The 23723-nt window shown below is 40.7% G+C and overlaps 1 protein-coding gene across 2 annotated transcripts in view; it reads right to left on the bottom strand.

Moving 5' to 3' along the window:
* Nucleotides 1–23723, bottom strand: part of LOC149232873 (uncharacterized) — a 538221-nt gene that overhangs the window by 362755 nt on the left and 151743 nt on the right. For both annotated transcript variants that reach the window (XR_016248192.1, XM_089379531.1), the window contains 4 exons: nucleotides 2651–2770; nucleotides 2454–2514; nucleotides 2270–2355; nucleotides 2111–2155 (listed from right to left, as the gene is read on the bottom strand). Coding sequence is in view for 1 of the 2 variants with exons in the window: in XM_089379531.1 (XP_089235657.1) it covers nucleotides 2111–2155; nucleotides 2270–2355; nucleotides 2454–2514; nucleotides 2651–2770 (312 nt within the window). In the remaining variant the exon portion in view is untranslated. The remainder of the gene's footprint in view (nucleotides 1–2110; nucleotides 2156–2269; nucleotides 2356–2453; nucleotides 2515–2650; nucleotides 2771–23723) is intronic.

Here is a 23723-nt window from a genome sequence, read left to right as displayed (position 1 = left end):
CCAGAGGCCAGGAGTGGAGGATCGGTGCTTGTGACTATGCAATGAGCAATTCTGGGGGCTTAAGCAAGAAGACTGTGTAGTTGAGGAGCTCAGTTAGGCAGGCTTGGCCACTGAGACTACATAATGGGCAGTTCAGTAGAGAGGAAGGCTAGGGCATTGCGCAATTGCACAACTCAGGAAGGCAGGGAGATAGCTTTTTGCTTACCACTACGCAATGCGCAAAAGGAGACTGACAAGGAGGCTTGATTGCGCAGTTGTGGAGGTCAGGAGGCCAGGGTTGAGCACTATGACTGTGCAATGCGCAATCCTTGGAGGCGGGAATTGTGCAATGAGGTAACGGTGCATGCTTGAGGCATGCCACTATGCAATGAGTAGTTCAAGGAGAGCAGAGTGAGCTCAAGTTGGTCAGGCAAAAGATCTTCTAGGATTTGGCTAAGTATGGGATCAATGAAGCAGATATGAAATCAAGGTAAGACTTGAACATGATCACACACTCAGAACAATCAACGACACAACATAGAACATTAAGCACTTAGAAACAACATGGTCACCTTATTGCAATAGCAAAATAACATACTTCTCAAAGTGTGACACTTAAGGTACACTTTGCAACGACAATGACGACATTTGTGCGACAGTACATGAAACTTTGGGAATGGGTCTAATACATGTCTATATGATAAATAGGACCCATTGACACCAAATTTTCCCCTTGAAATGAACCATAACTTCGTTTTTTGTGATGTGCAACACTCCCACACCAAAAGACGACACTTTGGAAAGTGAGAGAAAAGTGCAAATGACACTTGCAAAAACTTATAGAAAGTGAAAGTGATACATGCCAGAGTGAAGATAACATGAAAACGACACTTTTCAAAGTCAAATCAAGCCAAAATGACAGTCGCGAATGTGAAAGTGACACTCACAATGCGCCAGAGCGACAGTTGAGAAAACTCATTGAAATAAAAGTACAATTGCAATCGAAGTGAGAAGGACTATCAATGGAGAGTATGCACTAACTATCAACATGTGTTACACAGTACACTATACTTATGGATTGCGCAGTCAATGTCACCAGTGATTGCACAAGCCTTATTTTTAAGAGTTGCGTAGTGCCTACATAAGCTTGCATCGAAAGAAGCGCACTTGTAAATTCTTCAAAAACGGAGCATGCATAAGCAAGTGACTTTCACACTTAGAAGAGGACTCAATACTTTACAAAACATTAGATGACCACGAAGTGACCATAGAATGATAGATCGCAAAATCCTCAGTAGGCTCCAAAATTCAAGTGTAACCAAAAGTTTGGAGGGTATTTGTTGCAATGACAACAATTTCACAAAAAATTATGTGGAATTGCGTCGCATTTTATTAATATTTCCAGCAAAATTTCTATTGAAATATTCCCTGGAAATTTTTAGCAGAATAAATCAAATGGAATATTACATTTTGACTTGGTATAATGCCTATATTTTAAAAAAATATCCTGTGAACTATGAAAAAAGGTCGAGTAAGATCCTCTGCTGACCTCAATCTTCATAATATCAGTACCAATTTTCCTTACCAACTCTAGATAGCACTCTAGGCATTTTTCATATGATTTACTTTACCTACGCTAGATTTCATCAAAACTAAACTTTTGTGTAATTCTGGCAATATATACATTAGGTGGCTAAGGACAAGTTGATAGAATACATTCTTTCAAAATGGCTCAACTAATTGGAAGTATTCGGTGTATTGTAATTTAATCATGTCAATGAAGCTTTCATCATTCTGAACAATACTTATCACCCATGAATATAAAGGATTTGCTTTGCCAAACAGTGGAATGTATTCTTGATATTTTTGCGATTACGATATTTTCATGAATAATCACCAGGATTCCATTCAATGCAGGTTAGCAATGCCATTTTCATGGATAGTTCTTTAGCCATTCAAATAACTCAGCAAGCCCAGAATCCAAATTCAATAAATTACACCAAACATGAACTTACAATTTTAAGCAAATGCTAGAAGCAGACAACAAAAATCTTAACTGGGACAACTTTAACCCTGTTTTTTAAAACCATTCTAGAAAATCAAGAAAACTGAAAACTTGAAAAAATAGTACCTGTTCCTTGAAGGAATCACAATAGACTGTCAAAATATCTTTCACCTGTAGGAAAGATTAAGATAAATATTTATTCAAAATACACAGCCTGGTTAAACTTTAAGCAATAATTCAAACAAATAAAACATTTGAAAAGTTCAATTCAATGTAATTACATGCCTGCACTGAGTCACGATAACGACGAAAGCTACCATCTCCAACTTCACCGTCAAAAATACTCTTCACAACCGGAGATATTGCAATCCCTAAAATTATGGTAGATCATAGTTTTAACTTACAATGAAAAATTAATAATCCATAGTACTAAAACCAGATGGCATTACCCAAAAACATCCCAACCTACCCGTAAGCATAAGGACAGCTCCTTTTTCAAATTCATCTAGTCCAAGTTTTCTAGCCAGGGCCTGAATGAGAGGACCAGACAATCTATTAAGATACCAATCTACATAAATTGGAAAATACCCAGCCTCCTAAATTATATGTATAACGTTAGGTTGGTCAAAAAGTGTAAAAGGGCACATGTGCATGATAGCTAGTCACCTCCAAACGAGGAAGTTCTGTAAACCCATTTTTCAATCCTTGCTCCGTAAGTTTGATCCTCTCCTGAAGCCGATTTTGGACATATTTCAACTTTGCACATAATTCTCGTATGCTAGAAACCTATAACAAGTCAAAGAAGAAATAATTGTCAACATGAATATCAATTTCAACCAAACTCACAAAGCACACACATAAACAGAAATCGAAAACTAGAATACATCAGCAACTAGTAACAAACAAAAAATAGTGTAAAATCTTCCTATTTATTGTTAAAACATGTGTGAAGTTCAAGCAACATGAATTACCATTGATTATAGTTTCATGCATTTATGCTAGCATCCAAATTTTGGAAAAAGATTGAAGGCCATTAAGGTACAACCTATTTAATCTTGAGTTAAGGACCTCCATGTTAACCATAGATTAAAAACAACTAATACTTAAGAAAAACTAGGTTTTCTTCTCTATTTCTTGTTTCCTTTCATAGTGGCTGCATAGAGGGCTCAAATTTCCCCCCCTATCTTTCCTACCAGTTTTCCCAGGCTGTATCAGTGTTTAATACCTTAGCAGATGCAGCAGCAAAAAAAGCCAAGCCAATTGGAATGGTCCTGCATACTATTTCATTAAGAGACAAGAAGGTTCCTTACATTAACATGGCAAAATCGGTGCCCCATTTAGTAAGGACATGACGTTTGAACCAAATCCTGTATTTGAATGTTCATGGAAAATGCCGAAGCCCAATAAGTCTGAAAGCTTCGATTCATATTCATATCTCTTACATGCAAGGTGTTACCACCTAAACTTGCATCTAAGTGGAAAAGTCCAATCCATGGATGCAACCTTGAAGTAATAGATAGGAGTCATATCACTGTCACCTCAATACAAACTCCTCTTCACTTTAGGCTGGCTTCAAGAGGCCAAGGGGGGTATCCCTTTGATATAAAATGGTTAATACAAGAGTCTGAGTAAATCTTTAATGTGGTAAACTAAAAGACACAAAGACTTACTCTAACAATAGGTAATGAAATCCAATAAAAGATATAGCATGTAACATATAAAATATTCAACACTTGCAATATAATATCTTAAATTGATTTAACCTTAGTGAAATAGCTCTATCTCACATCAATCCACTTAGATGCTAAAAAAATTAAGAAATTAACAGATTAAACTCAAAATGAGATTTATTATGCATAGCTGAGGCAAATTTCCAGATTTGAGCCTATTACCCCTCATTTCAGCAGGCGTACATATGCAGGCTTTCATTTTTGGCAGCACCATTTTAAGCCCAAAGAATGCAAGTCAAAAGCCCTAAAGCCATGCAGAGACTATGTATTATGGTATCTTAGGCCTATTAGGTGTTGATTTTTGTTAGCTTGGGAGGTACTCCAAGCCCTAGGGTTCAGGCTTTGGAGGTTGGAGCGCCACAAAAGTGACTTGTGGGCTTGAAACCCAAGCTTGGGTTTTTGCACCCAAAGTTGTTGGGCCAAAACCGTGACGAGATTTTTACATGTGATGGATGGAGATGATAGAGGACTCTGAGAGCAACTGGATGCATCGAAAATCACAGAAATCCGAGTTGTCAATCTTGAGATATTAATTTTTGAAGTACGAGCATGGATTTGCATAAGGAGATGTCAAGTCGGCCTAGTTGTTAGAGGTCTAATGACAGTTGTCAAACCCTCAAAGGGTAGTTCGTTGGAGCCCTTAAGAATCCTATATAAGGAGGTGTTGTGTGAGGTTCTGATACACATCCAAGAGTGCAACACAAGGGCAGCGAAGGAGTGAGGAAAGCAGCTCGTATAGGAGGAGAAAGACAGCTCTGTGGTGGCCACAGATTCGGAGCATCTTCAGCGAGGAAGAGGAGGTACGTTTAGGTTCCCTTGTGACTGCTTGAAGGTGCAAATTAATCAGCTGGAAGGATGCATTGGAGAGGACCTGTTCTGGGCTAGTATGACATGGGATTTCTTCCTTGAAGTAGGCCGAAAAGGTGGCAGTCCTGTGTTTGTTGGACCGCAGACCAGTAGTGACAGTTTGATGAGCTGACCAAGCCTAAAACAGGGTTGTGGAGGAGCCTAACAAGGCAGCGAGTTGCCTAGTCTTGAAGATGGAAGGAAGCTGCACTGTTTGAGGTGAGTTTTGGCCATAGCTGGTGGGCTGCTGTAGGCTACAGAAGAAGCCCTAACCAGTGACCAGAATTCTGTTCATGAACAGCAGTCAAGAGGTATGTCATTTCTCCATTATTGACTTGTGTTGGGTCTAGTTTTGGACCTGATTTGGATGGGTTGTGTTGACCACTCTGTGTCAACAACCCCATAGCAGTACACCCTTTTTTTAGCAAAAGGGGTCTATCATGTTCGAGTGTTCGTGCCTTTCAGATTTCATCATCAGTGAACAGTTCTGTTTAAACCCATTACGCATGGTTATAATGTAAATGATCTTAGTAAGACCATCATTATGTAACAACCTAGGTAAGCATAATATTTTGATGACAATTTCTACCTTAGGAGGTTTTTTGTCTCACTGATTCATTTGTCTCTAAACACAATTGATCAGCATAGTTTTTCCCTCCAACCTCACCCCAAAGCTAGGGTGGATTTTGTCGTCAAGATATTGAGTCCTAGTGTTTTTTATTGAGTCTTTGTAAAAGTAATTTGGGAATAACCCTAGCTAATTGGCTAGATTATTTTATTACAAATTACTTGGTCTACTAAATCATATTTTGTGTCACAAAAATGGGTAAATGTTGAACGTCTGTAATGAACGGGTGTTCCCCCTTCATATATTTAATTGTAAAATCTTTATGTAAAAAAATATTTAGTGCATGGTCCCTCGTAATTAGACACCATGGCTAAGTATTAGAGGGTTGGAAAGATTATTAATCCCCTCATCAGTCAATTAATTAATTTTTCTGACAAAATTAAATTAAAATCCTAGGCCGGAAATTTAATTAATTTTGTGTAATATTCCTAACCCGGAATATTCCTCAAACCCCAGCAAAAACTCCAACCAAATATGTGAAAATGATATAATAACCCAGAAATGATAAAATAACAGTGGAACAGCATATAACAATGTAGACCGGAAATATAAGCAAATACACAAGAAATGCAGCAAGAAAATGCTAAGCCATTTTATTATACTGAGCAATAAAATGAGTACAAGAGGTGATCAGATAGATGGCACCTCGACTTGCACAAGGCAAGTGAAGAAATACTCTCAGAATGACAAGAATGGCCTCTCTGCGTGGATGTTGCTGCTGTGCTGCTGCTACTAGGAAACAAATGATGATTTGGGGCTGCTCCCCTCCTCGGAAAAAGCTGAAACTCTGGATTCGGGCTCTACTCAAGAAACCCAGAAAAACCCAGAAAGCTTTCCTGGAATGGCCGACCCCCGAAAAACACCCCCTTGGGGTTCTGCGCAGTTCCTCAATGCCCTGCGCTGCCACTGAAGAAAACCCCTCTAAACTCTGCCTGAAACACTGCCTGAAACCCTGCTAAAAATCCTCCAATGAGACAAGAGCTGGACCCCTACTCAAACACCCAGCATAAATCCACCTGCAAACCCCAATCCAGCACTACAACCAAAAAGAACTGCGTCCCTCTCCAAGTGCTCCGCAGTACTCCAAAACGCAGATAAAACTGTTGCTGAAATGCTGATAAAACTACTGTTGAAATACCGATGGAAATACCTTGCCCAAGCAGGCACTCGAAGTCCCCCAGGGCTAAGGGTGAGATCTCCGAACAGAGACACTCAATGCACTAAATAGTGCTGCAGACTAGCTAAACAACCAACGTGCTCAGAAGTCGAAACAACTAGCTCAAAATGCACATAACTGAATGATCCCAAATGAGGGGGTTCCTCTCTATTTTATAGCCTCTGCCTCTCACAATCCCTAGGCTCACCTTCTCCTGCGTGATCCCCTTCTTGCCATGTGTTCCTTCCCTCCTGCGCAATCCCGCCATGTGTCTGCGTGGGCCCCATTTCTGCGTCCCCCTTTGGCCCCCTTGGTTCCCCTTAAGTCACAACATTGTGCTACCTAGGAAGTGACTTTTTAGTCGAAAGTGAGTTATGTTCCCCTTTCCTCACTTTTTATTTACAAATAACTATAGAAGGCAAAAATCGAACAAAATCGAATATTCCAATTAGCTATAGCTAATTAAGAATATTACAGTCTCCCCCGGCAAAATGTTGCTTATCCTCAAGCAACTGAAGTGATAGATGCTGTAAGATCTCCTCACTCTCCCAAGTGGCATCCTCATCCGGCAAATTCTTCCACCTCACCAAGAATTCCCGGACCGTCCTACTCTGCAACCGCCTCTCCCCAATGTCAATGATAGCCTCCGGCTGCAATACCAAATGCCCCTCATCATCCATGGGTGGTAGCTCATCCATCACGGTTACCTGCTACCCAGTGCCTTCTTTAGGCATGATACATGAAAAATGTTATGAATCTTGCTGCCTTGGGGTAGCTCCAACTCATATGCAACCTATCCAATCTTGCGTATCACCCTGTATGGCCCATAAAAGCGGGGCTTGAGCTTCTCAGCCCCTTTCTATTTCAGTGATGATTGTCGGTATGGCTATAATCATAGGTAGACCATGTCCCCTACCTCGAACTGCCTCTCCACCCGACCCCTGTCGGCATACAGCTTCTGCTGGTTTTGCACTGTAGCCATGTTATCCTTGAGAGCTCAGAGGATATCCTGACTCTCTTGGATCCAAATCTTGGCTCTAAGAGCCCTACTATCAGCAAACATCACGTCGACAAAAGATAAAGGATGATACCCATATAAGGCATAGAATGGTGACATACCAATGGACATGTGATGTGAAGTATTGTAGCAGTACTCCCCAAGATGCAGCCACTTCAGCCATGCCCGCTGCTACCCACTGACATAGTTACGCAAGTAGCCCTCCAGCCACTTGTTAACTATCTTCGTCTGTTCGTCCGTCTGTGGGTGATAGCTGGTACTCGGTATCGGAAAAGCTCTTGCCAAAACCCGCCCATGAAACGGCTGTCCCTGTCACTGACGATGGTCTTAGGAAGACCATGTAGTCTGAAGATCTCTCTGAAGAACAGCTTGGCCACCTGTGCTACTGTATAGTGTGCGGATATGGCAAAGAAATGTGGGTACTTCGTCAGTCGATCAACGACGACAAAGATACAATCTTTGCCTTGTACCATGGGCAACCCTATGATGCAATCCATCGAAATACTCTCCCATTTCCCCTCTGGAATGGGAAGAGGCTGCAATAATCCTGCGGGATGGCTCATCTCTCTCTTGTTCCTCTGGCAAACATCGCACTCCCGGATGTGTTGGAGGACATCCTCCTTGAGGCCCTTCCATGAGAACCTCTCCCTAATGGCCCTATAGGTTTTGGTAAAACCCTGATGTCCTACCAATGGGGAATCATGTGATGCCCGAAGTATTTTCTTCTTGAGCTGAGACCCCTCAGTCAAGAAGATCCGGTCCCTGTAGTAGATGATCTCATCGACCACCCTGTACCTGTCATCTGCCACCTACCCATCCAAAACCTCACATGCAAGCCTGTCCTTGGAGTACACTACTAAGAGTCGAGCCCTCCAATCTGTATCCAAGCTCATAAGAGACAACGTGGCTGATCTACGTGAAAGGGCATCTGCTACCACGTTGTTCTTACCTTTGACATACTCAATATCAAAGTCATATGCTTGGATCTTATTGATCCACTTCTGCTGCCTCTCCTGTAGCCGCTTCTGCTCCAAAAAGAACTTGAGGCTGTTGTGATCAGTCCTCACCCTGAACCTGTTGCCTACCAAATACTGCCAGTACTTAGCCAATGCATGCATGATGGCCAGCATCTCCTTGTCGTATATGGAATACAACCTCTCGTGCAGAAGGAGCTTCCAGCTCTCAAATGCTATAGGGTGACCTCCCTGCATCAATACTGCGTCGATCCCCTCTCCCAACGCATCACACTCCAAGACAAATGGCTGCGTAAAATCTGGTAACGCAAGCACTGGGTAGCTGCTCATAACCTCCTTGAGCCTGTCAAAGGCTCACTGCGCTGTATCTAACCAACTGAATGCCCCCTTCTTCGTCAAATCTGTCAGGGGTGCAGCAAGCTGTGAGAAACCTTTGACAAACTTCCGGTAATAAGTGCAAATGCCAATGAATCCTCGAAGTTCCGTCACGTTTCTCGGCTCCGGCCATTCCCTGATGGCCCTGATCTTCTCCTCGTGGACCCTTACTCCGTCCACCCCTATGATGTGTCCCAGATACAACATCTCAATCAACCCAAACTCGCACTTGGAGAGTTTGGCATAGAACTGCTGCTCCTGTAAGATACGCAATACTGTCTCAATGTGCTGGAGATGCTCCTCCCAAGTCCTGTTGTAAATGAGAATATCATCGAAGAATACCAACACAAACTTCCTCAAATGACTACGAAAGATGTGATTCATGCAGGACTGAAATGTAGCTGGGGCGTTGGTTAGCCCAAAAGGCATCACCAAGAACTCAAAGTGCCCATAGTGACACCTGAAGGCGATCTTGGGAATATCCTGCTCCCTCACGCGAATCTGATGGTACCTAGATCTCAAATCAATCTTTGAGAAGAATCGTGCTCCCCTCAACTCGTCCATCAACTCATCGATCCTGGGTATAGGGTACCTGTTCTTCAAGGTCTTCTTGTTCAGGGCCCTGTAGTCAATGCACATCCTCAATGTATCGTCCTTCTTCTTCACCAACACCACAAAAGAAGCAAAAGGACTCGTGCTTGGTCGAATGTGCCCAAGAGCCAGCAACTCCTGGATAGCCAGCTCGATCTCGTCCCGATAGGCCTTGGGGTGCCTATAGCGGGTGGTGATCACTGCCTGGATGCCCTGCTCAAGCTCGATAGTGTGCTCAAACCCCCGATCCGGTGGCTGTCCTGGTGGAATCTCTCCAAACACTATGGCATATCAATCAAGGATGGACTGGATCTCTGGATGTACTATCTGCCCTGTAGTCGCTGCCTCTGATGCACGCAGCTCCACTGCCCACTCTATGTCTCCCTTCCGGAAAACTGCCTCGATCCAATGAGCCGACATAGTCTAAGGCGGATATGTGTGTTGTTCCCGTATCTTCTCATGCCTCCCTGTCTTCTCATCATCCCACTCTATCTCTAGGGTCTTCCAATCCGTCGTGACCTTCCCTAGAGTAATAAGCCACTGAACACCCAATATCATGTTGGTGTCCGGAATATCGACCACAAAAAAGTGGTTAGTCAATGTGTAGGTGACTATCGTCACTGACAGCTCTGGAACATAACGAGCACATGTCATGGTCTAATCTCTTGGGACCAATACTGAAAATCCATCGAAGCTCTCTGTCTGGATGCCTCTCCGCTCAACCATCTGTGCATCAATGAAATTGTGGGTTGCCCCAGTGTCAAACAAAACTGATACGCGTTGGCCACGTACTGTCCCTCGTACACGTAGCATCAGATACTTGGGAACTCCTCGCAACGCTGCAAGGGCCCCTCCGGTGGGTGCAAAAGATGCATCACCTGCTACTGCTGGTGGAGGTGGTAAAGGTCCCTGTATGGCATGGCTATCTCCTGCCTCCACATCCTCCTCGACAGCCTCTTCTCCACTGCTCTCGGAGAAGACCTCAATAAAATGTGCTTTGCCAGCAGCACATCTATGTCTTGGTGCCCACGACTCCTGACATGTGAAGCATAACCGCTTCTTCTTCAGCTCCCTCTTGACATCGTCCTCAATCTGTACTCGTCCTGGATTCCCCTTTGGAGGTGGAATCCTCACGTCCTTCCCCTTAGACTGAAAAGGCTGTCTTTGGGGGTAAGGTGTCCGGGTCCTGGGCAAAACATCCTATAGGTCCTGGGTCCTGCTGATAGCGTCCTGGAGCGTAGCTAGTCTAGTGGATCGGACTAGACCCCGAAGTGGCTCTGCTAACCCCTCAACATACATATAGACCCTCTGTGCCGTGGAGAGGTCTGGCACCATCACAGAGACCCTCAAGAAATCTGCAATGTAGGTCTCTGGAATCCCTGTCTGTTTGAGCCTTGTCAGCTCAACAAAATGTTGCTCTGGATCCCTCCGATCAAATCGCTCCATCAATCTCCTGGTAAACTCGGCATATATCGTCCCTGTGGAGTGCCCCAGTGTAACCATACCATGAAACCACCAGTCTTGGGCCTCGCCATCCAAATGCAACGTTGCCACCTTGATGGCCTCTGCCTCCGACCTCTGATTAAGTTGGAAATAAATGTCCAGCTTCTCCACCCAAGACTTTGTCGAACTGTTTGATGAGCCATCAAACGTAGGCAAAGTGGAATCTAATAGCTGCACGGTGGGTATCGCCATCATGATAATGCCGGTACCCTCTGTGATGGTCACGGGGTCTACTATCCCGCTGGAGCTGAACAAAATCTCTGAATGAGAGGGCTTCCCTGAAAACCTGCCCATAGGCCTAGTACTCTGCAAAATAGTCACCCATATGTCCGGGCTCTGCCTCCTGCTGGGCTACGGCCCCCGTGTCTACTCCTAAGAAAGTGGGCATGGTAGAGCGTGTAGGGGCATGTGAGGCCACCTACTACGCAGTATCACGCTGCTCTGGCAAGTGATGGGATGCACCTGATCCCTCATCAATCTGAAAAACTCGTGGGCTCTCACGCTATCTGGCCTCGACTGCTGTGAATCTTTGCCCCATCACCTCAATCTGTCTCGACAGATCCTACACTGATTTGAGGAGCATATCCGCAAATCTCTTCCCATCCTCGTCTGCCATCGGATCCCTCTGTTCTGCGTCCACCACAGGCTCCTCCTGTTCTGCGTCCACCACCGGAACACAGTCTCCCTCTCCGTAGGTATTCTCCAACCTACGCTCAGTGTCTCTGTACCTCCTACCTCTGTAACAAATGTAGGGTTTTTCCCCCGGTGTCATAGATTGCTAGCTCCACAGGCTGAGCCAGATCTATGCTCTGATACCACTGTAATATTCCTAACCCGGAATATTCCTCAAACCCCAACAAAAACTCCAACCAAATATGTGCAAATGATATAATAACCCAGAAATGATAAAATAAAAGTGGAACAACATATAATAATGTAGACTTGAAATATAAGTGTTGGGTCCCTATAATACTAGTGATTACCCCATTACTATTGTAGTTATACCCCTTATTTATATTGATGTACCCATGTAGTGCCCATATTGTTACTATTGTGCCACATAGAAGCCCACTATTGTTATTGTTGTGCCCTACAATATTATTGTTATGTAGGCTTTGATTGTATTGGGACCACTTAGACTCCTATATATAGAAAGGAGGTATTTTCATTTGTATCATCCAAGAATTGTTCATTTATGTAATGTAAAGGAGGTTGCCCCCTCGAAGAGGCTGAATTCTAAGGCGTGGATCTCTCTTTTCTATCTTTTTGTGAGCTGGTTTCATAACATTTGGTATCAGAGCTTTGGATTCTAGGGTTTCGCTGCTCCAAACAGGTCATCGTGGCATTTTCGCTATAACTTTTTTTCTGTAACGTTTCAGAAGTCGCAAAAAAAACCCATTTGAGAAGACATCGCGCTGAACCTTGGGTCCGAATTTCAGAGCTTTTCGCGCGATATTTTCGGAGATATGATTTCAGGAAGTTGGTCTTTTTGATGACTCCTGAATTACACTCAAAACAGGTGACCTGGGGAAAATCGTCATAACTTTCTTTCTGAGCATCGGATTGAAGTTTTGTAAGAAGGTACAGAAAGAGGACGGACTGTAGTTTCTTGTGGGTGTTTTTCAGATCCAAAGATCGAAACAGTGACTCGTGGCACGTCGTACAACTTCGCTCTACTGAACCAGTCTAAAAGCAAGTCACCGTGGGAGATTTCACATAACTCTTCCTTGGAGAATCCAATTTGGCTCAGACTTGTGGCATTGGAAAGAGGACGCAGAAGGCTACTACAGGTAGCAATTTCAGAATTGGATGATCCGAAATTACAGAGATACATCAGATTCAATATCAGGCTTCTATAAAGTGAAAAAAGGTGTGTAGTTTTTATTTTTATTTTTGTGTAAGCTTGGTTTAACAAAATTCAAAGGGCATAGTAAAGCATTATTATTGGTAACTGATGCCCCGAGGAAAGAAAATGCAAACACCTAGTAAGGAACCTGAAAGCTCTAGCATGACTCATGAAGAAGAGGAAGAAATGCTACATGATATATCAAAATTACAAGAACAAGTGCAACAAATGTCACGCTCACAAAAGCTAACAGAAGCTAAGATAAGTGGCGTGGAATCTAAGGTAAATGGTGTGGAATCTAAGATAAAGGGCATGGAAGCTAAGATGGAGGATTCGATGGCAAATTTGAAGATAGATTTGAATACAAACATGGAAGAATTGAAGAAGTTGCTACAAGAAAGGGTCACTAATGGTGAAAAGGTAGTAAAGGAAACTCATGATGAGAACAAAAGAAATGTTAATCATGATTCCATAGACTCTAATGTTGGATCAAAGACTCACCATGTTCCAAAAATCGATATGAGGAAGTTTGATGGCAAGGATCCCGCCACATGGATATTACAGATGGAGCAATTCTTCGATCTCAATAATGTGCAAAACACACAAAAGGTACGTATGGCAACTTTATATTTGGAACCAAATCAGTTTGTATGGTATCAATGGCTTTGTTCTCGTAAACCATTTATCACTTGGGCCATTTTTACGGAAGAATTGATAGCACATTATGAGGATACAAAAAGCAACACTTTTTTTAGCCAATTGATAAGTCTCAAACAAAAAGGTTCAATAATGGAGCACATTGAGGAGTTCCAAAAATTGAACATAAGGGTAAAAGATATTCCAGAAGAGCATAGGATTGATGTGTTCATAGGGTCTTTAAAGGATAATATCCAACATGATGTGCGCCTTTGGGAACCTGATTCATTAGAGAAGGCATTCAGGTTAGCAAGAAAAATGGAAAGCAAAATTATGGCAACTAGGAAGCATACCATTCACAACTATAAAGAAGGAAGTGTTGTTGCCCATAGTCTTCCACAACCTACAAGGTTGACACCACAACAATTGGAAGAAAAAAGAGCAAAAGGGCTTTGTTACAATTGTGATAGCAAATACACAAAAGGTCATAAGTGTGCTGAGAAGAAATTATTCTACATAGATTGTGAAGAGGAAGAAGAAAAGGAGCAAGAAAGGTCAAAAGAAGAGGATATATTCCAGGAACAAAGCCTAGATGAAGAACAAATAAATCCAACCATATCTTGTAATGCATTGGCGGGAATTACCACTCCTCAAACCATCAAGATAGAAGGACAAATCAAGAAGAAAAAGGTAATAGTGTTGATTGATTCAGGAAGCACCCACAATTTTATTCATTGTAGGGTAGCAAAAGAATTGAATTGCTTCCTATATCCAGCACCAGAGTGTCAAGTGATGATTGCAAATGGAGGAACAATAAATTGTTCTGGAAAGTGCCATAATATCAAGCTATCCATGGGAGAATATGTATTGACTAGCCCAATGCTTTCCATTCCAATGGGAGGTGCTGATGTTGTACTAGGAGTCCAATGGCTACAATCCTTGGGTACAATAGCTTTTAATTTTCAAGAACTTTTCATGAAATTTTCTGTGGAAGGAAAGGAAGTTGAATTAAGGGGTATTGCAGGGAAACCAGGAAAGATAATCAGCTCTAATGGAATGACAAAGCTTCTAAAAAAGGAGCAAAGAGGTGTAATTGCACAATTATGTTCGCTAGATGTTTCCACATTGGAATCATCTATTTCTCCAGATCTCCAAAAAGTCCTGGACAATCATTCCAAGGTATTTGAGACTCCCAAAGGTCTCCCACCTATGCGTGATCATGATCATGCTATTCATCTGATTCCAGGAAGTGTTCCTCCAAACATCAGGCCGTACAGATATCCATATGTCCAAAAAAGTGAAATTGAACGTATGGTTGCAGAAATGCTAGAGGCTGGTATAATTCAACCGAGTCAAAGTTCTTTCTCAGCTCCAGTAGTATTGGTGCACAAGAAGGATGGATCATGGCGCATGTGTCCAGATTATAGGGAGCTCAACAAGCTCACTATTAAAGATAAGTTCCCCATTCCTGTTATTGATGAATTACTGGATGAATTGCATGGATCAATTTACTTCACCAAGTTGGATCTTCGTTCGGGATATCATCAAATTAGAATGAAGATTGAAGACATTCCGAAAACAGCATTTAGAACTCATGAGGGTCATTATGAATTTTTGGTCATGCCTTTTGGCCTTACCAATGCACCTTCAACATTTCAAGGTTTGATGAATTCAATTTTCAAACCATTCCTTAGAAAATTTGTGTTAGTATTTTTTGATGATATACTAATCTACAGCAAGTCTTGGAAGGATCATGTTGAACATGTTGACAGGGTGTTACAACTATTGGAGGAGAAACAATTATATGCAAAAAGATCCAAATGTTTCTTTGGAGTCCAGGAGGTGGAATATTTGGGTCATATTGTATCTCATGAAGGAGTTAAGGTAGACCCTAGCAAAATTAAAGCCATTAAGGAATGGAAAATCCCCACATCCATAAAGCATCTGCGAGGATTTCTTGGGTTGACAGGGTATTATCGCAAGTTTGTTAAGAATTATGGGAGAATAGCAGCACCTCTAACAACATTATTGAAGAAAGATTCATTTTCATGGACTTCGGAAGCAACAAAGGCCTTTGAACATCTTAAAGAGGCAATGTGCCAAGCACCGGTCTTAGCTACGCCGGACTTCACAAAAACCTTTATTGTGGAATGTGATGCTTCAGGAAATGGAATTGGTGCTGTTCTAATGCAAGATGAAAGACCCATTGCTTTTGAAAGTCGTCCAATCAAGGGAAAGTTTTTAAGAAAAGCTATTTATGAGAAGGAAATGTTGGCAATACTCCATGCACTTAAGAAATGGCGACCCTACCTAATGGGAAGACACTTCAAGGTAAAAACGGATCATGATAGCCTTAAATACTTTTTAGAACAAAGATTATCCTCTGAAGAGCAACAAAAGTGGGTCACAAAGATGTTGGGTTATGACTTTGAAATCATCTACAAAAAAGGGAAGCAAAATGTGGTGGCAGATGCACTCTCAAGAAAGGATGAGGATGTGGAAGCATTGTTGTGTGCCATTTCTATTATCCAACCAGATTGGATAAACGAAGCAAGGGAGGAATGGAAGAACGACGAAGAAGTGTGGGCACTTATTCAAAAGCTACAACAAGATTCCAGTACTTCTGATACATTTAGCTGGAAAAATGATTCGTTATGGTACAAAGATCGCTTATACCTCTGTAAGAATTCCCAGCTAAAACAAAAGATTCTTATGGAATTGCACACTTCTCCCTTAGGAGGGCACTCAGGATTTTTAAAAACTTACCACAGGGTTAAGAAGGAATTTTTTTGGGATGGCCTTAAATCAGATATTCAAAAGTTTGTGGCGGAATGTTTGGTTTGCCAGCAAAATAAAGTTGAAACAATTAAGACACCGGGTCTATTACAACCTTTATCCATTCCAAGCCAACGTTGGGAGGAGGTTTCAATGGATTTTATCACAGGTTTACCCAAGTCTGAGGGAAAGAGTGTCATCATGGTGGTAGTTGACAGACTTACCAAGTATGCACACTTTTGTGCATTATCACATCCATTTAAAGCCAGTACAGTTTCTACTGCATTTATGGAAACAGTTCAAAAGCTACATGGAAACCCAAAGATTATTGTAAGTGACAGAGATCCCATTTTCACTGGAAATTTTTGGACAGAATTATTTTCTTGTCTTGGTACTCAGTTAGCTCATAGCTCATCTTATCATCCTCAATCTGATGGGCAAACTGAGATAGTAAACAAATGTTTGGAAGGATATCTTCGTTGCTTTGTATCTGATAAACAGACACAATGGGTCAAATGGTTGCCTCTGGCTGAATGGTGGTATAACACTTCCTTTCATACAGCAACAAAAATGACCCCATTTATGGCACTTTATGGGTATCAACCACCATCCATCACATCATATTTAAGAGAAAATTCTAAGGTTCAGGCAGTGGAACATCACATCGAACATCAACAACAAGTCCTCCAACTCTTAAAGGATAACCTTGTGTTGGCACAGAATAGAATGAAACAACAGGCAGATCAACATCGCAGTGAAAGAAGTTTTGATGTAGGTGATTGGGTATTCCTACGGCTACAACCATATAAGCAAATGTCCCTCAAGCAAGCTAAGAAGGATAATAAATTATCACCAAAGTATTATGGTCCGTACAAGGTGTTGCAAAAGATTGGTACTATGGCATACAAATTGGAGCTTCCTGCAGCTTCTCGATTGCACCCAGTTTTCCATGTTTCATGCTTAAAGAAGGTTATAGGCGACAAGCTCCCAGTTCAAACAATATTGCCAGAACTTGACGAAGAAGGAAAAATTATATTGGAACCGGAAGCAGTTATAGAAACAAGAACTCGACAGCTACGAAATCGATCAATTTCAGAGTACCTTATCAAGTGGAAGAACTTATCCGCTGAAGATTCCACATGGGAGGACGAGAATTTTATGCAGAAGTATCCTGAACTACTCAAGCGTTGAGGACAACACTTTTTTGAAGGAGAGGGGCATGTTGGGTCCCTATAATACTAGTGATTACCCCATTACTATTGTAGTTATACCCCTTATTTATATTGATGTACCCATGTAGTGCCCATATTGTTACTATTGTGCCACATAGAAGCCCACTATTGTTATTGTTGTGCCCTACAATATTATTGTTATGTAGGCTTTGATTGTATTGGGACCACTTAGACTCCTATATATAGAAAGGAGGTATTTTCATTTGTATCATCCAAGAATTGTTCATTTATGTAATGTAAAGGAGGTTGCCCCCTCGAAGAGGCTGAATTCTAAGGCGTGGATCTCTCTTTTCTATCTTTTTGTGAGCTGGTTTCATAACAATAAGCAAATACACAAGAAATGCAGCAAGAAAATGCTAAGCCATTTTATTATACTGAGCAATAAAATGAGTACAAGAGGTGATCAGATAGATGGCACCTCAACTTGCACAAGGCAAGTGAAGAAATACTCTCAGAATGACAAGAATGGCCTCTCTCCGTGGATGTTGCTACTATGTTGTTGCTGCTACAAAACAAATGATGATTTGGGGCTGCTCCCCTCCTCAGAAAAAGCTGAAACTCTGAATCCGGGCTCTACTCAAGAAACCCAGAAAGCTTTCCTGGAATGGCCGGCCCCCGAAAAACACCCCCTTGGAGTTCTGCGCAGTTCCTCAATGCCCTGCGCTGCCACTGAAGAAAACCCCTCTAAACTCTGCCTGAAACACTGCCTAAAACCTTGCCAAAAATCCTCCAATGAGACAAGAGCTGGACCCCTGCTCAAACACCCAGCATAAATCCACCTGCAAACCCCAATCCAACACTACAACCAAAAAGAACTGCATCCCTCTCCAAGTGCTACGCAGTACTCCAAAATGCGGATAAAACTGCTGCTGAAATGCTGATAAAACTACTGCTGAAATACCGATGGAAATACCTTGACTAAGCAGGCACTCGAAGTCCCCCGGGGCTAAGGGTGAGATCTCCGAACGGAGACACTCAATGCACTAAACAGTGCTGCAGACTAGCTAAACCACCAGCGTGCTCAGAAGTCGAAACGACTAGCTCAAAATGCACATAATTGAATGATCCCAAATGAGGGGGTTCCTCTCTATTTTATAGCCTCTGCCTCTCACAATCCCTAGGCTCACCTTCCCCTGCGTGATCCCCTTCTTGCCATGTGTTCCTTCCCTCCTGCCCAGTCCTGCCATGTGTCTGCGTGGGCCCCATTTCTGCGTCCCCCTTTGGCCCCCTTGGTTCCCCTTAAGTCACAACGTTGTGGTACCTAGGAAGTGACTTTTTAGTCTAAAGTGAGTTATGTTCCCCCTTCCTCACTTTTTATTTACAAATAACTATAGAAGGCAAAATCGAACAAAATCGAATATTCCAATTAGCCATAGCTAATTAGGAATATTACATTTTGTGTCTTACGTAAAATTAAATTCTCCAATGGTGAAATTCGTGGGTTTTAAAAAAGTTAATTTTTGGAGGTTCCCTGCCAAGAGAACATTGAGGAAATCAAGAAATTTTGGACCCTTGGGCCTTGATGGTTAAATCAAAGTCAAATTTTTGAGGGAATTAACTCAAAATAATTAATTTTGAGTTAATTAAAAATCAATTAAACGATAAATTCGATTTTTCCTCAAAAATTAAATAATTTCGACGATGACGATTAAAGATTAATTAAATCATTATGAATGGACGAGATTAATTTAATAGGGATCAAGCCAACTAGTCATTGGAGACTTTACCTATAAATCATAGGTCAGTGTCAGTGTGTCTTTTCATCCGATCTTTGAATCGTGGACTAAGGTCTCAAGCTCTCTTGTGTACTTTTTGGACTAATGCAAAAGTCTTTGGGGTTTCAACATGCGGTGGTGTTCCTCTTCATGAATTCATGGTAACATTGTTTTAATTCCTGCTTAATGTTATGTGAAAAATATCAATCAATAGTTCTCTTAGAAGAATCTGAATACAGGTATCTTATTCAGTTTGTTGGATCTAGGATAACATTTTTAATTTTGATCGAAGTAGCAGGTATCTCTATTTCTTCATAATTTCATTGTTCTATTTCTCTAGTTGGTTTGATGGTTGATCTAGTGTTTGCAGGAGATCTCTTGGGTTTTCATTGAGCATTTGGTGATAGTCCTTGGTTGGACAAGCCAACTCTCAGCATATATTTTCTGAAGAGCCTACCTCATTTAAGCTCCAAGAGTTATCAAACGATAAAAAAATATATTTGCAAGGTGTTTTTGGGCTAGTAGTAAGTACCTCTCTAAAATTTCAAAATCTTTTAAATATTTTGTGGAAAAATTGATAAGATATGGCTAGTAAGAGCCTTAGATTATCATATCTGGGAGTGGAGTAGAACTCATACTCCTTAGATCTGACAGATCTAAAACTTTTGTGCATAAATTTGTAAAAAATTTACCTAGATCTGGATTTTTTTCTAACTTGTGTTTCTGAGGTTTTATTTTTTTGTATATCTGGGTTCTGAGTATTTTTGTTTTCGTTTTTTGCAGGTGCAAATTTGAAAGAGAAGTTTAATTTGAAGCCAAATCTAGACCCTGGAGAGCAAAATCTGGCCTCAATACTATTTTGCAGGGACATTATTCAAAGTTATTTACAGTTCGAGGGTTTAAAAATTTGGATCTGAGGATTTTATAATTTTTTCTAGGACAAATCTGAAGCAGAGGAATATATCATTTCAATCAAAAATTTCTAGGAAATTTTTTTAAGGTTTTTGGGCTACCATTCGCTGCTAGGTCCTCTGTGTTTTTCCTTTCTTCTGCTTGAAATCATTTTTTTGTTTGTTGTGTTTTCTCCTTGCATTTTTCCATTGTGTTTTCCTCCATTAGCATCCCTCTTTCGCTGCCTTTCCTCTGCACGTCCTGCCTTTCCCTTGTTGATCCGCGGCCCTCAGATTCTCTATTCCTCCCGCAGCCTTTCTCCCTCTTTTCTGTGTGTCCTTATCTCCTCACTGCCCAAGTTCTTGTTTCCTCTCTGTGTCGAGCCAACATTCTCCTTCTCCATTTGCGTGAGTTGCTCCTCCCTCTTCCCCTCGCCCTCGAATCCCTTCATCCGCGTGCTATCTCCTTATCTACCCGCGGCCAAACGCCCCTTTTCCTCCTCGTAGACCTGCAACACTGCATCCCTAGAGCTTCATCTCCCTGCCGACTGCCAAAGCTTCTCTCCCTCGCCACTGCCATCGAGCCTACAAAAACAAATTCCCTCGATTTCCTTTCTTAAGTTTTTTTTTTTTTTTCATTTTTTGTGGCATTGATTTTTTTTTTTAGAAATTGAATTTTTTTTATTTTTTTGCTTTTCTTTTTGGTTTTGATTTTTATTTTTTTTATAATATTTTGATTTTGTTTGAAACAAAAAGAAAACAAAAATTTAAAAAATTTATATTTTCATTTTTTTAATGTGACTTTCATATTTCTAAAGTATTAAATCAAAAGAGAACTTTGCACTCTCACATTAAAATTTAAAATTTTTATATGGCCTTCGGCCCATTAAAAATTTAAATCATTAAGTCTTTTGAATTTTTTACATTTGTCATATTAAAAAACATAATTAATCATTCGCCACATTAAAAAAAAAATTCTTAAATCTTAGCATATTAAATTTGCTAAAGGAATAATTAAATTTTTAATCTAAAGTTCCTTCTTGGGGTTTTGTGTGAGGGGTTTAGGACTCTGTTGACCACTACCGGTCAACTACCCATGCAGTACACCTCCTTTCTGTTGGCAGAGAGGGGTAGCTCCTGAGCGACGTGTCCGTGCTAGCCTACAGTCATCAACAGCTTGATCGTTTTGTTGTAAACCCAGTCTGCATATATGAATTGTAAATAATCTAAGCAGATCAGAGTCATGTATGTAAAATTGCCTAGGTGGACCTAACTTTCTAATGATGATCTGCGTCCCGGGAGGTTTTTCGTCTCACCGATCCATGGATCGGCAGAGTTTTCCTTCAAACCTGACCCCAAAGTCGGGATGCATTTTGTTATCAGAACTTTAGGAGAATCTTAGTATGTTAATCTGCTAGATTATGGTTGTGTCGCAGAACTGGGTGTTCTATGAGGGTCTGTATTAAGTGGGTTCATCCCTTTGAGATGTAAATTGTAAAAATCATGATGAAATGTGTCTTGAGGGTTGAAAATGTTGTAAATCCCCTCATGAGTCATAAGTCCTAGGTCCTAGGTCCTAGGTGATGTTTCCAACGGCTTAGTTTGATGATCCATCTTAAAATGAATTAAAAATTTAAAAAAAATGAATAAAAATAATAAAATAAATAAAAAATTAAAAAATAAAAAACAATAAAAAATTAAAAAACATAAAGCAAAAACCCTAAGCAATAAAATAATAATATTTTTGTGAATGCATGCAAAATAGCTTTTTTAAATAAAATCGACAGATGAGATTAAGGGATGTCTTAACCCTCATCGACGGTCGAGATCGCTTTAGCATGGATCACACAAAACTAGCCGTTGGGATCATTTCCTTTATATAGGGTCTTAGGGGGTCATTTTACAGGTTTATCGGATCTGTGAGTCCAAGACTGAAAAAGCTCTCTTGTAATCTGATTTCTGGTTAATAAAGAAGACTTTGGGGTCCAACAATCTTGCTGGTGTTACTCTCTGGAATTGCTGTGAGATGTTTATTTTTCTGCATATTTCAGTTTTCAGCCATTAATAATAGCTTGTTTTCAGAGTATTGTGAGCACAGGTATCTTGTTCACCTGCTAGGGTTTGAGTGTTGTTAGGGTTTCTGAAATAATGGCAGGTATCTCCATTATTTCCTGAAATCTAGCAGCATTCTTGCTCTCTTTATTGATGGTTGCTTGAGATGTGCAGGAAATCTTTAGGTGAAGGATATTGGTGGGCGTTTGGGGAAGTTCTAGGCTGAACCAGCCGACTCCCACAGGCTCTTCTTTGCAGAGCCTAGCTGATTTTGGCCCTGGGTTAATCATTTAAAGTTTATTTCCTGTTTTACATGAGAGATTTTCTTTCTGTTCACAGCAAAGTTCAAATTTCTGATATATTGAAAACATTACTGCAATTATTGCCAAATCTGGCTATCTTAGAGCTGTAAATTCTTTGTGATTCTAGGTTAATTTTGAAGGGTTTCACTTTGAAGTTTTGCATATTATCTGCCGGGCTCTTGTTTTGTTCTCCAGGGTTGTCATTGCACTGCCTAGGGTTTTGCAGGCTCACATACTTCCGATCCGAGGCTGTAAAAACATGTGCTAACACTGTGATGGGCATTATTGTATGAAATTTTCAGGCAAGCCAAGGAATTATCTGAGAAATATCAAAGGGTTTCAAAGACCCACGTTGAGGCCTGCGAGAAATCATATTCATTTTGTCGTTGCTGCTCGGATTGGACTGTCACCACGACCAGCGTGAAATCCTCCAAACGAAACAGCGGCCATCACGCAGAAAATCGACCATATATTCACCGCCGGCCCAGGGAGGTTGTGACTCTGTCGTTTATACATTTCCGATATGCCAAAAATCTTCCGGAAAGCATTCAAGTTATCTGCCATCGGGTTAGCATATGCATCTGCATAGAAATTCGATTTGGAAAATCGATCTAAACTTGCTGCTGTCAAAGGTATCCGCGGACAGAGTTACTCAGTCCTCAGCGTGAGGACGTTCCGGGTTTATGTTGCGTTCGGAGTCAGGTAAAGCTCAATCCAAACCGCGCAGGTATCGTTCAAACCCTCAGCCTATCGCCTTCCGCCATTCGATTTTTTTTTTACGTGGTTAAACCTTTGGTCGTTCGAAACTGCAGCTCGAACTCCTTTACGGCTTACGTCTATTTCCTTTTTTTATTTTAGTTTATCAATTTTCAAAATTAAATTTCAACCTTTTATTTTTTTAACGTAGGTTTTTATGTTTGTTTGTTTTAGTTTTATAAAGAATTAAAATTAAAAAAAAAAAAAAGTGCGATTTGGCTTTAGGGTTATTGCATTTTTTTTGTTCAATTTTTTATTTTGGTTCATGTATTAAGTCTTAGTTTTTTATTAGATTTAATTTCTATGTTTTGATTAGATTTTAATGTGTTAGATTTAAGTTTGATCTAGTATCTATTTTTTTTAGTTTAGAATTTTCTTAGGTTTTATTTAAAAAAAAAAAAATTTTGTGGAAAATTTTCTTGCTCGCCAGATCCAGTTATTTGAGAAATTTTCATGCTCAGATTCAAAAATTACTGATGTGGAATGAATATTTACTCGTACATGAATGTTAGCTGCATACGGTATCTAGTCAATGACTGTGTGATTGATTAAAGCATTTATTTCTTTTTAGTCGCTGGATATCGTTATTTGAAGAGCTTTGTGATTTTACTGGATATTTAAAGCATTGTTCTCTTTATTTGATGATAAATGATTGTTGTTTATGGTTCATGTTCTTATACCGTATGGCAAGTAATCATTTAAGCACCAATCTCA

This window comes from Pinus tabuliformis, chromosome J, assembly GCF_031772625.1.
Source record: "Pinus tabuliformis cultivar Carrire ecotype Pingquan chromosome J, CPIR1, whole genome shotgun sequence".
NCBI lineage: Eukaryota > Viridiplantae > Streptophyta > Pinopsida > Pinales > Pinaceae > Pinus > Pinus tabuliformis.
The sequence above is the reverse complement of the archived record's forward strand: the minus strand, read 5'-3'. Positions and strand labels throughout refer to the sequence as shown.